We start from the raw sequence: 22,432 nt of genomic DNA, 5'->3' as shown, positions 1-22,432 counted from the left end.
TAAATCTTAAAAATGTTTTCTCATTTTATGTTCATAACCCTGGGAGTTAGGTAAGTTGTATTATCTCCATTTTACAGATGAGGAAAATGAGACAGAGATGAAGAGACACATACCTAGTCTTCTGGATTTGAATGTAAGTTTTCCTGACTTCATGGCCCATGTTCTATCCATTGTAATACCTAGATGCCTAATGAGAGCCATTATTATTTTCTGAGAATTTTACCTTTGTGAACAAATCACTTTACTTCTTTGGACTCTGTTTCTTCATTTGTCAAAGTGGAATTGTGTGGACTAACTGAATTTTCAGGTTTCTTCTAGCTCTGAATCTGGGATTAGACATTTTAAAGATGAAGGGAACAGAGACCCAGAGAATCGAAATGATTTGTCTGAGGTGGCATAGTGATACCAAAGGCAGAATTTGAAATGAGGGCTTCTGTTTGAAAGTCAATGAAATGCTTGGCCTGGAGTCAGAAAGACTCATCTTCCTGAGTTCAAATCCAGCCTCAGACACTTACTAGCTGTGTGACCCTGGGTAAGTCGCTTCACCCTGTTTGCCTCAGTTTCCTCATCTGTAAAATGAGCTGGAGAAGGAAATGACAAACCACTCCAGTATCTTTGCCAAGAAAACCCCAAATGGGAGTCACAAAGAGTGGGACATGACTGAAATATGACTGGATAGAAGTAAGCACCTTTATCAACTCAATTGTTGCAGCCACCTTGGGCCTCAGCTTCACCAGTAATCACAACTGGGCTTTGTTATACTCCAATAGCATCGAGTGGAAGTCATCATAAGCACTGTGAATGCCCATTGTCTTGGAGAGAAACCTGGAACTGAAGTCAGGGGGCCTGGTTTTGCATCTCAGCTCTGCTACTGGAATTTCTTTTTGCTAGAATGGAAGAAATAGGTGGCTTCTAAGGTCCCATTTGATGATGCTTTCTGTAAAGACTGTTTAAACTGGAGAGGAGTTCACAGGGGGTCCCGTTTTCCTCCTGGGCCGGTTCATGGGCTCTTTCAGCTCTTCCACTTACTACCTATGTGAATTTGAGCAAGTAAAAAAAAGTCTCTGAGACTTGGTTTCCCCTCCTGTCAAACAAGATGGCCCTTCAGGTCCCTTCTGGCACTATTCCATGGCTTAGAAATGGAAAGATCATCTTGAGAGGTTGCCCAGGGTGGAACAAACAGAAAGGAAGGACTCAGGATTCTCACTCATGGCTTTTGACGAGGAAGCCAGTATCCCCTTAAGGTGCATGGAGCTGCCTCCTCCAGGGGGATGTGTGACTCTGGGAGAGAGGGAGCTAGGGAGGAAGGCAGAGGAGGGGGTGGAAAGGAGAGGCTGTGATAGGGCAGGTGTAGGAAGAGGGAGGATGGGGTAAAGGCAGAATTGAGAGTGGGGGGGAGGAGAAGCAGAGGTGGGGAAGAGGGGGAGAGGCTGGGGCTCGGCCTCCTGCGTCAGGACAACGCCTCTCCCCTCCCACAGAGTTGAAATACCTTTGCCCTGGGCTGTCCCAGCAAAGCTGGTCTCCTCTGGCCCTAGATCCCAGAAGCCCTTGACTTTGCCAGAGAGCTGGCCTTGGAAGGGGAGCAATCATGTCCACTGGCTCCGTGGGCTGCATCGGGTTTGACAGGAGAAGCTCCCAGGTGAGCAGACCTCTGGGACTGGCCGGGGATCCTCCTCTAATTTACTCCCACCACTCCCAGACAGCTTCATCTATCCCATGTGGAAGAACTGAGACATGACTCAGCAGAGGGAGAAATTGTTCCCAGGTTAGACCCTGTCCAAAAGGAAGGTGCATGTCATTTTGAAAGAGAAATTATTACCAGTTTGGAGGATTGAATCTGGGAGAGCTTTCTGAAGGTGGTGACATTTAAAATGGGCTTAGGAAGGATCTGCATTCAACAGTTTAGGGTAAGGGTTAGAAAGTAGGAGGGCATTCCAGACAGAGGGAATATTTTGAACAAAGGCTTGGAGTTGGGAAATTATAGAGCATCAGGAAAATTGGCCAGTTTGAAACTTACAAGGAAGCAAAGCAAAGATGGACAACTCTGAACACAAGGTGTAGTATTTACTATACAGACTTTCTTGAAATGGAAATTTATTGCTGCATATCTTGAGTCTTCTTTAGTTCTGCTGTGCACATGGCAATGCTTTTTTCTTTTCTTATTTTGTATTTAAGTTTTAATATTTAAGTTTATAATATATCTCTTTTTCTTTTCTTATTATATATTTAAGTTTAAAATAAATGAATAAATTAGAAAAAAAAGAAGTTGGCCAATTTGTTGGGAGTAATAAGTCCATAGAGTATAGTATGGAAAACTGGAAAAGTAGGGTTGTGCCAGATTATGGAGGGCCTTAAATGCCTAGGAGTTGGAAGCCATTGAGTAATTTTTTTAAGTTTACCTTTTGTGAGGCAATCAGTTTAAGTGACTTGCCCAGGGTCACACAGCTAGGGAGTATCATGTGTCTGAGGCTGGATTTGAACTCAGGTCCTTCTGACTTCAGGGCCGGTGCTCTATCCACTGTGCCAGCTCACTGCCTTGAGAATGTTGTTTCTACTGACAGAAATAGTGAGGCCAGAAGGAGGACATATTCAGGGTAAGGCTTGAATATGACCTGCTTGAAGTGAGGGAGGTGTGGATATTCACAGGGGGAGAGAGCTAGCTGGTAGCTGGAGATATGGGCCTAGAGCAAAGAAACAGTGTGATACCATGGAACTCGAGATGACCCTGCTGTTCACTCTTGAGTTATCTTGGGCAAGTCACTTAACCCCCCTGGGTCTCAGTTTCCTTATCTGTACAATGGTCCCTTCCGGTTCTAAAGCTTGAATCCTTTGAAAACGATAGTATTGGCAGATCCTTCCATGATGTCTTCCACTGTCCCAAACTGGGCCCTGTGTAAAATAGACCTTTGTTTTCAATGTGGAATGCATGTTGTCCTGACGGTCAGCGATATTCATGAAAATTGGCTACCGTATTTAATCTTGTGAGACTCTGCCTGACCCTTGTTCCTTTAAGCTGATACAACAGGACTGCTAAGAACCTTCTTGCAAGACCACCATGGTTCTGCTGTCAAACCAATCTTCCTAAAGCACGTGTCTGATCATGTCACTTTCCTGCTCAAGAAGCTTCCATGGCTCCCGTTTGCCTCTAGAGTGAAATATAGACTCCTCTATTGGGCATTTAAAATCTTGCCCAGTCTGGCTGTAGGCTACCTTTCCAGTCTTTGTCCTGTTGCTCCCGCATTACGCATTCTGTATTTTAGTCAAAATGGCCAGCAGGTTGTTTCCCTTACACTATATTCCATCTCCTGCCCCCTTATGGGCTTTTTCTTCAGCCCAGCCTCTTTAGCTCTTGGAATCCCTAGAGCTTCATTCAAGACTTGGCTCAGATATTACTTGCCATCTTAATCCTCTCTAGGGGTGAGTACCTTCCCACCCTGAAATTACTTTCCATATATTTTGTACTTTTTTACCCCAACAAAGCCCTGCTGTGCAGCCTTGTTATGCCCTGGCCCTAGGCTTGAGGGTTGTTGCTATGCCAACCCCTCCCCAGTAGAATGTAAGCTCCCTGAGGGCAGGGACTGCTTCACTTCCTTCTTTGTATGTCTAGTCCCTAGCACAGTGCTTGGCATGCAGTAGGCACTTAATAAGTTCTTGTTGAAGATCCATACCGGGGCATGGGGCTAGACAGAGGCCAACCATTCACCAGTTCTGTGTCATAGAACCAGGTAGGACTGAGAAGGGGCCTTGTTCAGGAGAGGGGTTCCTGTGTGGTTCCAGGGTAGGGACACCCTGGCTGTGTACTGGGAAAGGAGGAGGAGCAGAAGCCTGCAGCAGCAGCAATGGGGGTGTGTGGCTCAGACCTCCGAACAGAACAGGGCGTCTCTTCTGGCATCTGGTAGAACCTGCAGAGGCATAACTAAAGGCAGGAAGCTCAGACCAAAGAGGAGCCTACAATTCTGCCCCTCAAAACTAGCAGAGCTTTCCAGCTGGCTGAGAAGGGCAGAGTCCAATAGCATCTGCTCTTGATCAGACCCAAACCCAGGGCAGGAACTTGCAGAGCTTAGACCAGGGTGGGCAACAAGCCAACTTTTCTCTGGATCAGACCACTTCTAGGTTCCTTGGTGGCATAGTGGATAGAGCGCTGGCCCTGGAGTCAGGAAAACTTGAGTTCAAATCTGGCCTCAGACATTTACAAGCTGGCTGACCCTGGACAAGTCACTTAACCCTGTTTGTTTCAGTTTCGTCATCTGTAAAATGAGCTGGAGAAGGAAATGGCAAACCACTCCAGCATATTTTCCAAGAAAACCCTAAATGGGGTCATGGAGAGTTGGGCATAACGGAAAAAAATGACCAAATTTAAAGAGAAGCTTAACTGTGACCACCTAGATGTAGTGGGCCATGTCCAGCACTCACCAATCAGCACAGAATGGTCCCAGGGCAGGAGTTCAGCAACTGAAAGGGTTAAACCCCTGAAAGCATACTCTCTAGTAGAGGATGGTGAGGTGGCCCCCTGAGGCACATAATCTTCCCAACCCTCAGCCTGGTCAGCTCTGCCTCAAGACTTGAGTTTGACTTGGGCTTCCTACCTATAAGACTTTAGTTGATCTTTCTGGGTCTCAGTTACTCAGCTATAAAATGAGGAACTGGATTAGAAGGTTGCTAAGATCTAGATCTTCATCTAGGCTCATATTATCTTATGAAGAAAGGTCTTTCTAATTCCCACCTTAGCGTTCTAACCTCAAAACCATGCTGCCTCAGCTTGGTATGAATATTTACTGTTGCTATTGTGATGATGATGGTGGTGATGAAGATGATGGTGGTGGCGATGATGGCGATGAAAAAGAAGATGATGGTGGTGAAGATGATGATGATGATGGTCGTGGTGGTGGTGGTGGTGGGGATGATGGTGACGATGATAAAGAAGGCAATGATGGTCCTGATCTCTCCTTTCTTTGAAATGGGGAAACCCAAGTTGTAGGAATTCACTCCATCAAGTCAGATGAACAAATCATCTATGGTTTAGTCTTAGAAAGTTGCCTAGAGACACAGAGTAGTTACATTGATTAAGCCAGAATCACAGAGCCAGTATGTTGGCCAGGGGCCAGGAGCAAGACTTGAACCCAGGTCCTTTTTACTCTAAGACCTCTATACTTGGTATAATTAAATGTAATTTCCCCCTTATGTATACTGCTGTTTATTTTGTCCTAAGCTCCGTTTTCCTTCCACAAACACTACTTCCCTTCCCTTCTGAATGGTATATTCTAAGAGTACATATGATAAGTGCACCTGCTCATGGTCTCCAAGGCCTTAAAAAAAGAAATGAATTACTTAGGTTTTGGACCAAAGCAATTTAATAGTCTTTTTTTGTTTGTTTGTTTAACTTCATAGGAAACCAGTTACATTGGTGATAACACTAACCAGAATGGTGCAATATCCCTGATTTTCTCTCTCAAAGAAGAAGTTGGGGCACTGGCCAAAGTCTTGCGTCTATTTGAGGTAAAGACTTTGAACGTTTTTGTTTTGTTTTGACATTGACCATGAACACAGCAAATATCTTAGCTGGCAGATATGTTCCAATTTTTTTCTAATTAAAAAAAAATTGATGTCACCTTCATTTCCAAATAAATCTCCCTCCCCTACCCAGTGAGCTTTTCCCTATAATACACAATGAAAAAGAAAAGGAAAAGAAACGCAGTTCAGAAAAACCAATGAACCCATCAGATCTCCCAATATGGGCAATATTCTACCTTTCTACCTCTGCAAAAAGGGAAGGAGGAGAATTTTCTCACTTCTTCAGGGACAATTATTTTTTTATGGGATAAACAGTAACTTTCTTAGGTACCACAATTTGTTTAGCCATTCTCCAATGGACATCTGTTTTCCCCCCACATCTTTTCTGCCATAAAATTGTTGCTATTAATATTTTGGTGCATATTTTTACCTTTAACATCCTTCGAATATATGCCAGGCACCAGGATCTCTGGGCCGAAGGGCATGACTGTTTTGTCATTTTTCTGGTAAAATTCCAACCTGCATCCCAGGATAGATATACCAAGTCACAGCTCTACCACCTGAGTATTAGTGTGACTGTCTCTCTACAATCCTTCCAACATTCCAGTCAGAATTTTTCCAACTCAGAGTTTTTCTGAACTTCCTAACAGACTTCTTCCAAAATAGAACATTCTACCTTACAAAAGAGTGACTGCCCTGTCACTGAACATGTTGAGAGAGAGACAAAGAAACAGAGACAGAGAGACAGAGAGATTGAGCAATTATTTGGTAGGAATAAAACAATTCAGATTTAATAAGGGACCCTCTGAGGTTCTTTCTGACTGAGATTCTATGATTCTGAGTCTACAGATCATTATTAATAGGTTTTCTTCTTCCTTTCCTTTTATTCTGAGATGAATACTAATTTTCAAAACATTGTAAATTAATTGCTTAGTTAGCTATGGGTATTTTAGCTTTTTTCTTAAAAAACATATTTTTGAGGATAGTTAACAACAATGAAATCCAAAGAGTATAGCGTACAGACAAGTCTATAGGCAGAGTCTCCAAGAAAGGGATGACCCTCAGCTTTACCCTACTAACTTCCACATTGAGGATAGTCATCTCTGTGCCAAAGAGAATGATTCTTTTGCGACCCAGAAAGAACACAGGTTCATCAGGAAAAGGAAATCAAGGGTGGATTCTTTAGAATCCTCCTTTAGACCCATTTGGAAGTTATTTCATGCAGGGGGGATATTGATGGGAGAGAATATTTAGCAAGGGGCCCACTCACTCTTTCTGCCCTCCAATGGACTTCCTGACTGGAGCTACTAGAGCTGGCCATGGGGAACCTTCTAAAGCAAATGTAGTAAGTGGATTTGAATCCAGGTCCTCTGACCCTACATCAATTCTGTTACATATCATATTAGACAAATTTTCATGATCCCAGGCCACCCAGAAGAATTTCAAAGGGCTGACAAGCCAGGCTACTGACTCCCACCCCTGTAGAACATAGGTTATATTATTCTGCAGCAGCCTAACATTTTGAACCAACTTTAAGATCTTTAATGTGTCAATGATAAGATTTTTATCAAATTACTATTTGATAGACTCATTTTCAGAATTACTTAGTTTAATGTTTTGGTTTTAAGGGAGAAAAGAGAACTCAAGATCAAATGAAAATTATTTTTATGGGAAGAGTTTTGAATTTTCTAAAGATTGTTGGTGTGGGAAAGGGAATCTTTTTTTCAGCCTATTTTAGTATCAGCCACTTTCCCTCTCCCATCATTTGTTTGTTTCCTCTCTTAGGAGAATGACATAAACTTGACTCACATTGAATCCAGACCTTCTCTTCTAAACAAAGATGAATATGAGTTCTTCACCAACCTGGACAATCAGAGCATTCCTGCTCTTGATGACCTTATCAAGAGCTTGAGACATGACATTGGTGCCACTGTTCATGAACTTTCCCGGGTGAAGAAGAAAGACACAGGTCAGATTCATGTGTGCTTCATGAGGCCATGAAGTCCAACCTAATAATGACCTACTTTTTGAACCTCATTTTCTTTTTAAAAAAAATCAAATTTCTTGCTATTTCTTTCTGCAGTTTCCCCCCCTTCCTTTTAGATGTTACTATTTTCTTTTCTTTCTTTTTTCTCCCCAAGGCAATTTGGGTTAAGTGACTTGCCCAGGGTCACACAGCTAGTAAGTGTTAAGTATCTGAGGCTGATTTGAACTCAAGTCTACCTGACTCCAGAACCAGTGCTCTATCCACTTTGCTACCTAACTGCCTCTAGATGTTACTGTTTTTAAGGGGGCATTATAATGCAGTAGCAAGATCACTGACTTTTGAGTCAGAGAGCCTGTGTTTGAATCCTGACTCAGCAATTTATTACCTTCATGACCTTGCATAACCCTCCCTAAGCCTCAGTTTCCTCATCTGTAAAAATGAAGGCTTTTTACACCAGATGACTTTTTTGGCCCCTTCCAGCCTTAAATTCATTCTGTCTCTAGATTTTCTTTTATTTACTAATCAACAAGCACTTACTAAGCACCTGCTGTGTGCCAGGCATTGTGCTTTGGGCTGGGGGCAGACGTATAAAACACAAAACATTTATTGCTTTCAAGAAGCTCTCATTCTAATGGGGGAGAGCCCAAGGATCTCCCCCCAAATCTTAGTGCTGTTTTATTAAAACTTAAGAAGGAAGAGAAAGGAGGAAGCTGATTTTAATCTTATTTAAGTTTAAAACAGCATTAAGACTACTTATATGCTCTCATATAATTATAGAAACATATAGATATTACATAGTATTATACATTCTACTATATAATATATAGGAGAACTAGATGGTGCAGTGGCTGGAGTGTTGGCCCTAGAGGCAGGAGGATCTGGATTCAAATTTGACCTCAGACATTTACTAGCTAAGTGACCCTTGGCAAATCACTTCACCCTGTTTGCCTCAGTTTCCTCATCTGTAAAATGAGCTGGAGAAGGAAATGGCAAACTGCTCCAGCATCTTCTCCAAGAAAACCCACATGGGGCCATGAAGAGTCAGACAGGACTGAAATGACTGAACAACAACAGGCGCGATGGAGGGGCCAGGGAAGAGGTAGAATGACGTGGGCTGAAATTTAGATGCAATGACTCTCTTTATCCCTCCCTCAGTAGAAATGGTATATCTAAAAACTGAATCCAAGTCTTCTGCCTCCAAGTCCAATGGCGTCCTTCATTTGTGATTGAATGGCTGCAGCTTAGAGGTTCTGAGGGATGTTGCATTTCAGGGCTCAGAGGTCAAGCCAACTTGCATAGTTTTCTCCTACTTCCATTTCTAAATCCAAGCTGTTTCTCAGTATAGACTTTTAATGGGACCATGGAGTCCTTGAACCAAAATACAGCTGAGTCACAGATGTACCGATTTAGACCTGAAAGCCATCTCAGAGGCCATCTGCTGTAATCCTCTCATTTTACAAAAGACGTAACTGAGTCTCAGAGAAGGATAGTGACTTACTCAAGGTCACAAAAGTTATAAGTAACAAGTTGGGATTTTAGCTTAATTCCTCACTCCAAATCCAGCCCCCCTACCCCACTCTCACCCCTGAGGTCCATAAGGCTCAAAATAATGTTTTAATGGGCTGAGGCAGTACACAGGGCAAAGATCAACCTCTTGCAATGCAACTATGTATTGCTTTACTCCTGACTATGGATCTAAGAAACATTTTAACAAAGCTAATTAAATACCTCCCTAGAAATCCTCTCCATAAAAGCAGAGATCTGGAGCTCGAGATCATTTAATCCAGAGGTTCTCGACCTGGATGTGTGTATCATAGACCCCTTTGGCAGCTGTGTGAAACTTATGAACTGCTTCTCAGAATAAAGTTTGTAAGTTAATAAAATAAAATACAAAGGATTAAGAAGGAAATTAATTCTATTGAAATACAGTTACTGACATTTTAAAAAAGCCATTGGATCTCAAGTTAAGAATGATTTGGTTTAAACCTTCGATTTCCCACTCTTCTCCCCCCATGTCTCTCATATGAAAGATGGGGAAACTGACTAACCCAGAGTTAAGTGGTTTGTCTCATACAGGTAGTTAATAGAATGACCACGAATCCAATGTAGGTTTTTGGGATCTCGAATTCTGTGTTGTTTCCATTTAATTTCTGCTTCCTCTGAAAAGAATGGCTAAGGCTGGGGGGATGAATTCCTTGGTGACTGACAGTTGCTACTTCATTGCCTAAGGGTAATTGGGCATATTAAAAGACTTTGAGCCATGTGTGGGGGGAGATGAGGGGGAAGGGTTCAGGTCTTTGGGAGGTAGGATGCATCAATGCCTGGTAAGATCAAGCTCCATCTTACTTCTTTTCTCCTCCGTCAAAGCTGGTGGCTGAGTCCCTGATGACTTCCATGCCCCACTTGCTTGGCCACCTGCTCTTAACTGGAGCCCCAGGCCAGGAAGTACAAAGGGCCCGTCTCATCAAATAGCCACTCTGGCTCTGGCTGGAGCAGGTGGAGTCTGGGACCAGCCAGAACACTTGAGCAGGAAATCAAGACAAATGACAAGCAGCTAGCCTCCAGGGGAGCCCGGGAAGGTGTTATGTCATGGAGGGCTTTTTGAAGTGGGAAGGAGGAAGGAAGAGAAAGAACGGAGGAAATCTGGTTAAAGTGAACAAGATGACTGGGTAAAGAGATGTATTTGTAACAGTAGCTATCTCTGTGCAACCACAAGGGACCCAGCAGATACATAGCTATTTATTTCATATAAGTTAGAGCTGAAAGGAACCTTGGAGATCATTTGGTACAATTTTCTTATGTTACAGCTGAGGAAACTGAGCCCCAGAGATGTATTATTTCTGTATATATCTTGACCAGCCCTTATCACAGATATTTGATGCAGAGATTTTTTCCCCCCAATCAAGAGCTTCCCTTTTTTATCTTAGGTGCATTGATTTTGCTCATATAAAAGCTTTACAATTTCATGCAATCAAAATTATCTGTTTTATCTTGTATCATAGCTTTTATCTTTTGTTTGCTTAAGAATTCGTCCTGTAGCCATAGCTGTAAAAGTTGCCTGATTGAGCTATCTTTTAATTTTTTTTTTAATGGTGTGATCTTTTTCAGGTCCCATATACATTTTGAGCTTATTGTATTATTTGGTGTAAGACACTGGGGAAAACCTAAGTTGTCAGGCAGTTTAGCAGGAATTAAGGGGAATGCATATCACTGTCTTGGAAAGAATTCTGGATTAAAAACGGAATTTGAACTTCAACTCTGTCACTAGCTTTGTGACCTTGGACAAGTAATTTTACCTTTCTAGTTCTCAGTTTCCTTATCTGTAAAATTAGGGGGTTGGACTCAATGATCTTAAAGATCTCATCTAGCTCTAAATCTTATCCCATGATTTACCCAAGGCCACCTAGGAAGTGAGAGGCAGATCCTTTCATCTGTCCTCACCCTGTATGCCACCTCCTAGATTCAGTACATTTCCCCCGTGAGGCAAAAGGAGTAAGGAAGACTGGTTTTCTACAGGGCAATAGAAAGCAAGAGTTTTCCAGAAGTGGGGCCAAGCATTTAATATAGGGAACAATGATGGTAGATGGTCTTATAAATTCTATTGAACTTTTATTAAACACCTGCTATTTTTAGTACTGCTAAATAAAAAAAAACAGCTTCTGCCATTAAAGGGCTTACATTCTTTTAATAATGATGCTTCATATTTCTATAATTATTTCAGTCTTATGAAGCTCATTCCTTGCAACTACTCTATGAGGTAGTCGAATTGGTGGTAAAGTGGCTAAACTCACTGGATTTGGAATTAGAAGTCTTGAGTCTAAATCCTGCTTCAAACACTAAAGGGCTATGTGACCCTGGGCAAATCACTCAATCTTTGCCTGCCTTGGTTTCCTCAATTGTAAAATGAGGATAATAATAGCACCTTTCTCCTATGATTGTTGTGAGGATTAAAAGAGATCACTTATGTCTAGTGCTCTAAACCTGAAAGTGCTTTTTAAATGCTAGCTGTTATTGTTAGCACAAGAATTATTATCCTAGTTTTATAATAAGGAAACTGAGGCTCAGATAGGTGTAATGACTTTCTTAAGGTCAGGGCCTAGGATACAACCCTAGCCTGTCTGAATTAGAAATCAGTATTATTCCCACTCTGTAATATTGTCTTTCGATAGCCCTGAGGAAGCAATATGTTGGAAAGAGAAGCATGTCTTTTCAGAGAGGCGTTATGGAGAAACAATCAACATGCCAATCTACAAGCATTTTTTAAGTTTGTATCATGTGCCAGGTGCTGTGTGCTCTAGTAGTAGTAGTAGTAGTGGTAGTAGTAGTAGAAGTCATAGTAGTAGTAGTAGTAGTAGTAGTGGCAGTAGTGGTAGTGGTGGTGGTGAGTGGGTGGTAGAGGTGGTGGTACTACTGGTACTACTACTCCTGCCTCCTCTGTCACTGCCACCGCTGCTGCTGTTGCTTCTGCTATTATTACTCCTACTACTCCTACCCCTACTCCTACTCCTACTCCTTGCAGTCCTGTATAGTGAGCCAGCCACAGAGCCACTAAGACTAAGGCTCAAGTCTTATCTATAATACACACTGGCTATGTGCCCCCAGGCAAGCTACATAACCTTTCCTTGCCCAAGGAAACTCTATCATTTCATCAGTCAATAAACAAACATTTGTGAAGTTCTATGTGCCAGGTTCTGTATGCTATACTAGTAGTAGTAGTAATAGTAGTAGTAGTAGTAGTAGTAGTAGTAGTAGTAGTAGTAGTAGTAATAGTAGTAGCAGTAGCATTGGTGGTGGTGGTGGTGGTAACAATAAAAACATTAATAATAATATTAATAATAATAATGGCAGTTGTGACACAGTGGATATTGAGCCAATCATGGAGCCAGTAAGATCCAGGGTCAAGTCCCATCTCTAACACTTACTGGGCTTTATGATCCTATATAAACTCTCAGTGCTGCAGGAAACTCTATCAATCAGTCAATCAACAAATATTTATTTTGCATTTACTATGTGCCAGGTTCAGTGCTCAAAAAGAAAAAGCAAACCCCACCTGAGCCCCCAAGAAGCTCACATTCTAACCACACAGCTAAATAGGTCAATACAAATCCATACAAGGTGACAGAAGATAACCTTAGAGGGAAAGGCTCTATTACAGACAAGGACTTGATATGCATTGGTAGAGGGAGTTGCATTGTGGGAAGTTTCCTCCCCATAGGTCTGGACCAAAAATAAAACAAATAAAATAGCTCATATTTTCTTAGCTCATTGTCTCACTTGATCCTTATAAATATGCTGTGAGGTTGATACAGCAGGTGGGATTATCCCCATTTGGCAGACATAAATCCACCATTGTTTTGTTTTTTTAAACAGTATTTTTCATCAGCAATAGCTTAGATTCTTAGAATTAATCCTATTTATCAATTCATAAAATCAAAATGTAGCAACTTCACAGAGTTGAAGCTAGGAGGGACCTCAGAGGGCACCTATTCTAACCCCCTCATTTGGCAGAGGAGTAAAATGACGTACAAAGAGGTTACAAGTGACTTACTCAAGGTCGAACAGGTAGGTAATGAGTAGTAGAATCAGGATTTGAACCCAGGGCGCCTGACTCCAAAACCAGTGCTCTTTCAACTCTTCCATATTGCCCCTCTGAGTTCAGTGCTCAGCTCTTCTGAGGAAGGGCTGACCATATCAAAGCTTTTTTAGACCCTTCCTCTATGGTCAGATATAAAAAAATACACTCAAGCTCACTGATGTGGATGCCTGGCTGTAGCTTCCATTCATTAGCCTCTTTAATACGGACAGAACTGTTATTAAAACTATCGATCATCTGTTCAAGGAGCTGTCCCACTGAGTCACCATGGTGGTCCTAGGCAAGGAATTCTTTTTTTTTTTTTAAAGATATTTATTTATTTATTTTTAGGCAATTGGGGTTAAGTGACTTGCTCAGGGTCACACAGCTAGTAAGTGTCAAGTGTTTGGTCTGAGGCCAGATTTGAACTCAGGTCTTCCTGACTTCACGGTGAGGGATTCTGAATATAACCTTTCTGGGTCTTGGCTTCCCCGTTTGTCAAATAACAAGACTGGACTAGACCTTTAAGGTACCCTTTCTCTCTGCCCCCCTTCTCTGCATATTATTTACTGATATTTTTGATTTTTTCTATCACCTTTATTTCTGAAGATATAGTTCCCCTCCCTTACCTTATAACAGAAAATGAAAAAGAAAGAAAAGGAAAAAATAAAAGTAGTTCTGTGATACTAACCAACACATGAACTCGTGCAGTTCAGTGGGTATGACCTCGGGTCCTGGAGTCAAGAAGCCCCGAGTTCAAATCTGGCCTCAGACACTTCCTAGCCGTGTGATCCTACACAAGTCATTCAATCTTTATTTGCCTCAGTTTCTTCATCTCTAAAATGGGTGTAATAGTAGTACCTCCTTCTTATGGTTGTTGTGAGGATCAAATAAGATAGTCTTTGTAAAACACTTCAAAAGCTTTAAAGCACTATATAAATGTTACTATTATTATGACTAGACTCCCAGTCTCTGCAAAGAAGAGACGGAAGTGCCATTTTTATCCACTGTATATATTATTTTCCTGGTTCTACATACCTCACTTTGCATCTGTTCTTACAATACTTCCCAAGATTCTCTGAATTCTTTTATACAGCACAGTATCATGTAAGCTCTTTGACTGAAAGAACTGTTCTACTTTCATCCTTGTATCTTTAGCGTCTGACACATAGTAGGTACTTAATAAATGGTTACTGATGAACTGATTACATCGATGTACCCCGATTTGTGTTGTCATTCCCCAGTGCCCGCTTCCTAGCACAGTGGTTCCACTGCATCATGGTTGCTAAATACATACTTGTTGATTAATTCATTGATTGACAGGCATCAAAACTTTGCATTTTTTTTTGCTAACACAGAAATCACTACTTAAGAATATTTTGGTATATGGATGACCTTCTTTCTTTGACCCTCCTGATCTAGAGATCAGGATTTCTTAACCTGAAGTTTGTGAAGTTATTGTCATTTAAAAAAATATTTAAATAACCATATTCCAGTGTAATTATTTTTTTTTAGTAATATTTTGTTTTTTACCTCTAAAAACATTATTCTGAGAAGGGATCCATAGGTTTGACCAGACTGCCAAAGGGGGCCGTGACGCAAATACGTTTCAGAATCTTTGTTCTAGATCTGATGAATCCCTAGGTGGAGGTTCTAGATAGTTTGGCAGGTACTGAGACCTGGGGGGTCTTTTCTGAACAAGGAAACTTTCCTGGGATATTTGAAAAGTTGCTATTTGTGCAGAGCTCAAGAATGAGATCATTTCTCTCCAAAGAGAATAAGGCGTCTCAACTGACGATTCCTTTTCCAAACCAAATTCCCATTGAATCGAAGGCCTCCAGAGCTCCAAAGCAGGGCCTGGGGTGTGTTTAACTGGATGCCACCGATCCCTCAAGTCAGCTAAGCTGGCCAAGCCTTCATTCTGTCCCCTCAATGCTTCAAAGGGCCACATGGATGACAGAAAATGGAAAGTTTAGGTTTTTAATTGCTAAAGTTCCCCGCCCCCAAACCCGCTTAAGCCAGGTTAATTACAATGACATGTTAAAGAAGCCCCAACCTTCTCCATGCATCCTTGAGAGGCCGACATGAGTTTAATAGGATTTGAGCCCAGAGAGGCTTTGAATCCTTGAGGTAGTCCTCCCCCTGTTTCTTCTTCCCTGATGATCTAAAATCCTTCCTCCAAACAACATAAAAGAGCATTAATATATTCCATCAACTCATCTCTTAATCCTCTTACCTATCCCTTTGAGTGCTCTCCATGATATTACACTGAGGTGGGGGGGTGGGCACGGTGGGGAGGGGGACATTCCAACCATGGAGACAGATCGCAGTGTCCAGGAGAAAGACAGACAAGGCATTGTGCCTGCAAACAGATTTATGATCTTAGATTTGGAAGGAGATTTCTGTTTAGAATGATTTTCTGAGGGCAAATGGACTTGAGCCTGGAGGGAGGTTGCTAGGGCTGGGACGATGAAAGGGGTCTTAGTGGGGTGTCAGGCCTGGGTCCAGAATAATAGGATGTTCTGGACCAGGAGGCGGGGAAATGAAAAACACGGAATTTTCTGGGAAGGGGGAATGGGTTGTTCTGCTATTTCCTTTGTATCAGGCCAAAATGCAGAAGGGATATTTTAGGAAGTAATTTGATATTTCATAAATGACAAAACTGAGACCCACAGGGCTGAGGTGACTTGCTGAAGATCACCCAGATTTCTAAATATCAGAGCCAAGGGCTCAACTGCACACTTGCCGACTTCCCAACAGGATTCCAAGCTGCGGATGGACAGGTTGCCATTTTGGGTGCTGTGGTATATAGGGAAGATGAGCTTGCTTTTAACTGAGGCAAAGAGAAGCTGTTTTGAATTGGAGATCTAAAGCTGGAAGGAACCTTAGAATGATAGCATGATATCATGGATCTAGAGACCTCAGAGGACAACTAGTCTAATTCTCTTATTTTACAGATAGGAAAATGAGACCCAGGGATATGAAAGGATTTACCCAAAGTCACACAGGGGAGTAAAAGTCAGAGGCAGTATTTGAACCCAGCTCTAACTCCAGAATTAGAGTCAGGGTTCAAATTCTAACTCCAACACTTATCAGCTGTTTGATCCTAGACCCTATTGACCCAAGTCATTTCTTGCTTTTCTATGACCCAATTTCCTCATCTATGAAATGAGAACTTCAAGATCCCTGCCATCTCTTAATTCCTTATCCCATGATCCAAGCTCAGACTAGTTCATCGGGTCCCTGGAACAAGACTACTGCTCCTTCTCTCAGAGTTCTAGGGATAAGTCTCAGAGGCAGGAGAGGGATATCTTTCTAGTATCACTCATTATCAGTCTCTGTGTTGCCCTTAATAGCAATAGACCAATTGCTACTTCCCATTAATGAACTGATTGGCATCAATTAGTTTTTACAAACTGGTATTTCCTGAGAAGTTATAGCAAGAACTGAAGTACAGAAACAGCTTCCCAAATCAGGGGCCCCATCTTTCCTCTACTCACCTATTGTCTCCTTCGGGGAAGTGGACTCAAGGTGGTCACTGCAGAACATTCCCTTGGAGTTCTTTTCTCCTTCTTTGAGTCCCTACAAAGTCTGCTTCTGGGAATGGCATAGCTGATGAATGGTTTTCTCCCTTGCTGATAGGACTTGGTTTCTCTGCTACAGCATCAGTTTATGGCTCAGGGCTGGATCTTCACTGGACTCTGCAGAGGCTGCTAGGTGAATCAAGGGATAGGGCATAGGGCCTGGATTCATAAAGACCTGAGTTCAAATCCAGCCTCAGATTCTCAATAGCTGTGTGATTCTGGGCAAGTCCATTAACTTCTGTTTTCCTCAGTTTCCTCAACTGTAAAATGGGGGTAATATTAACACTTACCTTTTGGAGTTGTGAGACCAAACGAGAAAATATTTGAAAGTCTTGAAAGACAGATTGGGGCCAGGTGGTGAAGAGTTCTAGATGTCCAACAAGAGTTTCTGTTTTATTCTGAGTGGGGGGAGGTTGGAATAGGGAGCCACTGAAGGTTCTTGAGAAAAGCAGCGGCACAATTTTCAAGGACTGTCATGTTGAGGACAAATTAAATTTGTTCTGTTTAGCCCCAGACAGCAGAATCAGAGAGAACCAGAATCTCCAACCAGAGTGGAGATTACAAGGAGGTAAATTGAGACTGGAAACATCATGAAAAACCTTCCTGACAGTTAGAACTGTCCCAAAGTGGAATGGCTTCCTAGAGAGGTGTGTTTTCCTGGCTTGAGGGTCTTCAAACAGAGGCTGAGCCAGCCTATGGAGATCATAAACGAGCAGGCTATAATTATAGTATAAATGAGACAGAAATGGACCCCCTAATGTGTGTGGGGAAAATGTGATGGAGTCTGATCATTTTCATTAGTAAGTCCACTAAGCCCAGCCTGCCATATAACTCATTGGAATATATCTAGTTTTATCCTTTTAAACTCATTAGTGACCTAGGAGTATATTTGAATAATTTATTTCTTATCAGAAATAAGCCACTCATCAGAGGTAGCCAGAGCACTGGGGCTGGAGATAGGAACACCTGAGTTCAAATCTAGCCTCAGACACTTACCAGCTCTGTGACCCTGGCCAAGTCACTTAACCCCTATTTGCTCAGTTTCTTCAACTGAGGAAATGACCAATTGTCATTATTATTCATCACTAAAAATGATTATTATCAACAATGAGGAACTTATCAATGGGGATAATAATAGTACCTACCCCCAGGGTTATTGTGACGACCAGATGGGACAATATTTGTAAAATACTTAGCACAGTGCCTGGTGCATAGCAGACATTTAATAAATGCTTGTTCCCTGCCTCTTACTAGTGACTTTATAAACATTTAATAAATTATTATTCCCTGCCACTTTCCCTCTTATTAGTGACTTTATGAACATTTAATAAATATTATTCCCTGCTGCTTTCCTTCTTATTAATACATTTATAATCACTTTGCATTAAATAATTAGCTTGAACGCCATCACTAATAATTAAATATTCATTACTTAACAAGCTGGAGAAATCTTTTGTATTAATGCTTATTATTCTTATTTATCCATCATTAAATGTTAAAATTACTGGATACGTACATATTATATGTACATACACATGTATATATTATATGTAAAAAGACATATCTAATTATGTACATATTTTGTCTATGACCCATGTCACCACCCGAACCACCTTCAACTCTCAATATCGTGGTAGTTGACTTCTCTTTACTTGTCTGGAAACTCAGACTTATTCCATTCAGCTTATCCCACATGTGAATTGTAGTCTTTTCAAAACCTTTCATCATTTCTCTTCAAAGTGAATCCTTTTATTTCTTTCCTTCTCAGCAATCATAGGAAAGTCTTTCACCTTCTCTCAAGCTCTTCATAGATGTCTCTCTCTACTGTTCTTTCTGTCATAACACTTAAGACAGTTCTGATAAGGAAGAAGTTTCTCATCCCCTTCTTCCTTCTCTGTCTTGCGCCTAGATGCTTATGGAGCACAATCAAACATTCTTACTCCTCAGGGACAAGCAGTTCACATTAAGGCGTTTTCTCAAAAAGCTAAAGTAAGACATTCCTGAGTTGACTTTTTCAACTTCTTACATAAATGGCTTTTCCCTCAACATTCATATATCTCTTTTTCAGTTTCCTTATCTGTAAAATGGGGATGATAATAATGGCAAGGCCCCCAATGAGCTGACATACGTAAAGTGTAAACCTTAAGAGTACTACATACATTTTTTGTTGCTATCATCATCATTATCATCATCTTCCTCCCCCTCCTCCGCCTCATTGTTACTGTTATTACTCAACAAACATTTAGTAAAGGTTCTAGGCACTGTGCTAAGATCTGATAGACATATGAAATAAGGGTCACCTAGATTTATGTAACACTTTTTTTCTCCATTGTCTCATCACGCACTCTCTTACTCCCAAATCCCTTGCATGACAACTTCTGTCCTCACTACTCTACTGAAATTTTTCTTTCTGAGTCTTCGTCTGACTTTACCCTTCAGCTGAGGCTGACACCGTTGACCACTCCTTCCTTTTTGATAATCAACTCCTACTCTGTGACACTCTTATTTCCTGTTTCTCCTTCCTTTCCCCCAATCTCTGACTTTTTTTTTCTGGCTTTTTGTTTTAAGCCCCCTAAAGTTCCACTCTCTTCTCTTCTGACTACACTTGTTTCTTTGGCAATCTCACCAACATCCTTGGGCTTCATAACTGCCTCATTCAAATGATGCCGAAAGCTGTATTTCCACTTCTAATCCCTCCTCAGAGCACCAGATCCACACTTCCAAATGCCTGTGGGATATGTCCATCTGGATATTGTCCACAAGTCACTTCCTCATTATAGCCCATTAATTCATAACCCCCATCTCTCTGTTGATTGCACTACCATTTAGGATTTCTATTTGGGTAAGAGCAGGACTAAAAGATCTCTGAACACCCTTCCATTTTGGAATCAGGTTTGAAAGCTTGTAGCCATTTTCCTTTTTGATTATATTCTCACTTGTGCTGTAGTTATTTGTGTATACAGCAACTCTACAGCTAGACTGTAAACTCCTTGAGGGCAGGGGCTGTGTCATTTGTCATCTTTACATCTTTACCACCAATTCTATATAATATAGTAAGTACTGAATACATGTTGAAGTGGAGCATATATTTTTAGAAAGTACTTTCACGTGCATTGTTTTATTTGTGGAAGAAGTTGCCATAGAACTGGGTTTAGGACAGGAATGGGGAATCTGTGGCCTTGAGGCCACATGTGGCCCCGTAGGTCCTTGAGTGCGGCCCTTTGACGGAATCTAAACTTTACAGGCCACAGGTTCCCTACCCCTGATTTAAGACATGTGTTCCTGGTGTTCAAAAAGGGTTAGAGGGCAGAGTTTTCAAAATACAGACTGATGAGCTTCATTTGGAGTCATAGGGAATCCCAGATTTTTCCCTATGAATTTTCCTATAAAGGAACTGTTTCAAACATTCGAACATTTCTGGTTCAGAAATGGAAAGGAATTCAAGGGTCTTTTAGTCCTTCTCTTACCTAAACAGAAACCTTAAATGGTTGTATCATCAACAGAAAAATGGGAGTTCAGAATTAATGGCTTGTCATGAACCTATTGTTAGAAGGATGGTTTCTGATCATTTAGGAAAGGAAACAGGGATTGCAAAAAGCCATGAAGAAGTAGGCTGCTCCAGATTTAACTTTGTTTCTGTTTTTGTCAGGATTCCTGGATGGGTGAGTATGGGGAGTAACGTAGATGCAGTCTTTCCTAGATTTTGACAAGGCATTTGGCAATATTTCTTGATAGCAGGGTGAACAGGATAGGGAAATGTCGGCTGCCTGATAGTATTCTTAGGTGGGCTATTCAAAACTGGCTGGATGGTCAGAATTAAAGAGTAGTGATTATTGATTGACGTCCACTTGCACAGAGATATCTTGTGAAGTAATCAAAGGTCAGTCCTTGACCTTGTTTTTTTTCTCACCATGTTTATTGATGATGGATGAAGCGCAGATGGCGTACTTTTCAAATTGTCCAATGACTCAAAGCGGAGTCAACATATCTGATGACAAAGTCAGGATCTAACAGGATCTCAGCAGGCTAAAATGAAGAGTCAAATCAAGTGAGAGGAAATTTACAGAATCTTAGGATCACAGAATTTCAGAGTTGGAGGAGATCCCAGTGGTTGTCTAGCCAAAGCCATGCCTAGAAAATAAAATGACCTCTATAGTATATGTGACAAGTGTTCACACTATTCTTTGATGACCTCCAATTATGGAATTCTGGCTACCTTCCAAGGAAGCCTATTCTATGTTAGGCTACCTCTGGGGGAGTGAGCTCTGGGGAGGGGAAACCGATGAAATGCCTGCTGTCTACAATGCACTGGACTAAATGTGCTAGTTAGGATGTTTATGGTGATATCAAGCCTAAATTTGCTTTTTATACCATCTACTTTGTCCTCCTAGTTCTGCTTTTGGGGGCCCAATTAGGGTAAACATTACTTGGGCTTCTGGTACATAGACCTTCAAATACCTGAAGGCATCTGTCATGATTCCCCTAAATCTTCTCCAAAATCCTCTTTCTTTCAAGTTATCCTCATGTAGCGTGAACTTGAGGCCCTTCACCATCCTACTTGCTTTTCTCTGGACACTCTCCAACCTGTGAATGTCATTCCTAAAATGTGCCACCCCAAAAGGAATGCAAGAGGGCTAAGTGTAAAGTTACATAAAAATAATAATAGCTAGTATTTATATAATTCTTTAAGGTTTACAAAAAGGCCTTGCAAATAGCATAGCCCTTGATCCTCACAACAACCTGGGGAGGTATTTTTATCATCATCCCCATTTTACAGTTGAGGAAACTGAGGAAAACAGAGGTTAAGTGGCTTGCCCAGGGTCATGTAACTTGTAATGTCTGAAACTGAATTTGAACTCAAGTCTTCTTTGCTCCAGATCCAACACTCTGCCTTCTCTACTACATAGCTGTCTCTGGTCTTGGTTTCATAGATTTAGAGCTAATCAGCTACCCCACCCCTTTCATTTTACAGATTCTAGGCACTGTGCCATGGGCTAGAGAAAAAATTGACATTTGTAAGGCAGCTTAAAGTTTGCCAAACCCTTCTCCACATAGCAACTGCCATTTTCCATGGTCACCTTGCAAGAAAACACACACACACACACACACACACACACACACACACACTCACAGAGTCTATTTTATAGGCTTTGCAGGCCACTAACCCCCTTGGTTCTTTTTCTAGGAACTATTGTCTAGACACATGTTACCCACCCAATATTGGCCTTTTGGATTTTTGCCAGTCAAGTACATGCCTGGCAGATAGGCATTTAATAAACGTTGGTGGCTGTTTTGTGCCAACCCTGTCATTTTACAGATGAGGAACCTGAAGCCCAAATTGTTAGATCACTTGTCCAAGGTCAAATAGATAGTAAATGACAGAAAAGGGATTTGAATTCAGGTCTTCTGATTCCAAATGCCTCACTCTTTCCAATGTTCCATGCTGACTTCTAGATCACAGGGGTCATACATCTGGACCACTGTGCCACCTAAACCAGATAAAAATGTAATTGGTAGATGTTTAACAAAGTGAATAAAAATACTATGTGGTTGTTCAGTCGTTTCAGTCATGTCTGACTCTTCGTGACCCCATTTGGGGTTTTCTTAGCAAAGATACTTGATTGGTTTGCCACTTCCTTGATCGGTTTACAGAAGAGGAAACTGAGGCAAACAGAATTCAGTGCCTTGCCCTGGTCCCATAGTTCATAACTGTCTGGGGCTGGATTTGAACTCACAAAGATGAATCTTCCTGTCTCCAGACCCAGCAATCTACCCACT

General features: G+C 41.4%; 1 protein-coding gene across 1 annotated transcript in view; it reads left to right on the top strand.

The window, feature by feature from the left end:
• Positions 1–1,523: 1,523 nt before the first annotated feature.
• The window catches only part of PAH (phenylalanine hydroxylase), a 69,432-nt gene continuing 48,523 nt past the window's right edge, over positions 1,524–22,432 (top strand). The window contains exons 1-3 of the mRNA XM_020982365.2: positions 1,524–1,639; positions 5,389–5,496; positions 7,297–7,480. Coding sequence (XP_020838024.1) covers positions 1,589–1,639; positions 5,389–5,496; positions 7,297–7,480 — 343 coding nt within the window. The 5' untranslated portion in view covers positions 1,524–1,588. The remainder of the gene's footprint in view (positions 1,640–5,388; positions 5,497–7,296; positions 7,481–22,432) is intronic.

The sequence above is a fragment of the Phascolarctos cinereus genome, unplaced genomic scaffold (genome assembly GCF_003287225.1).
Source record: "Phascolarctos cinereus isolate Bilbo 61053 unplaced genomic scaffold, phaCin_HiC Scaffold_1;HRSCAF=81, whole genome shotgun sequence".
Lineage (NCBI taxonomy): Eukaryota > Metazoa > Chordata > Mammalia > Diprotodontia > Phascolarctidae > Phascolarctos > Phascolarctos cinereus.
The sequence above is the reverse complement of the archived record's forward strand: the minus strand, read 5'-3'. Positions and strand labels throughout refer to the sequence as shown.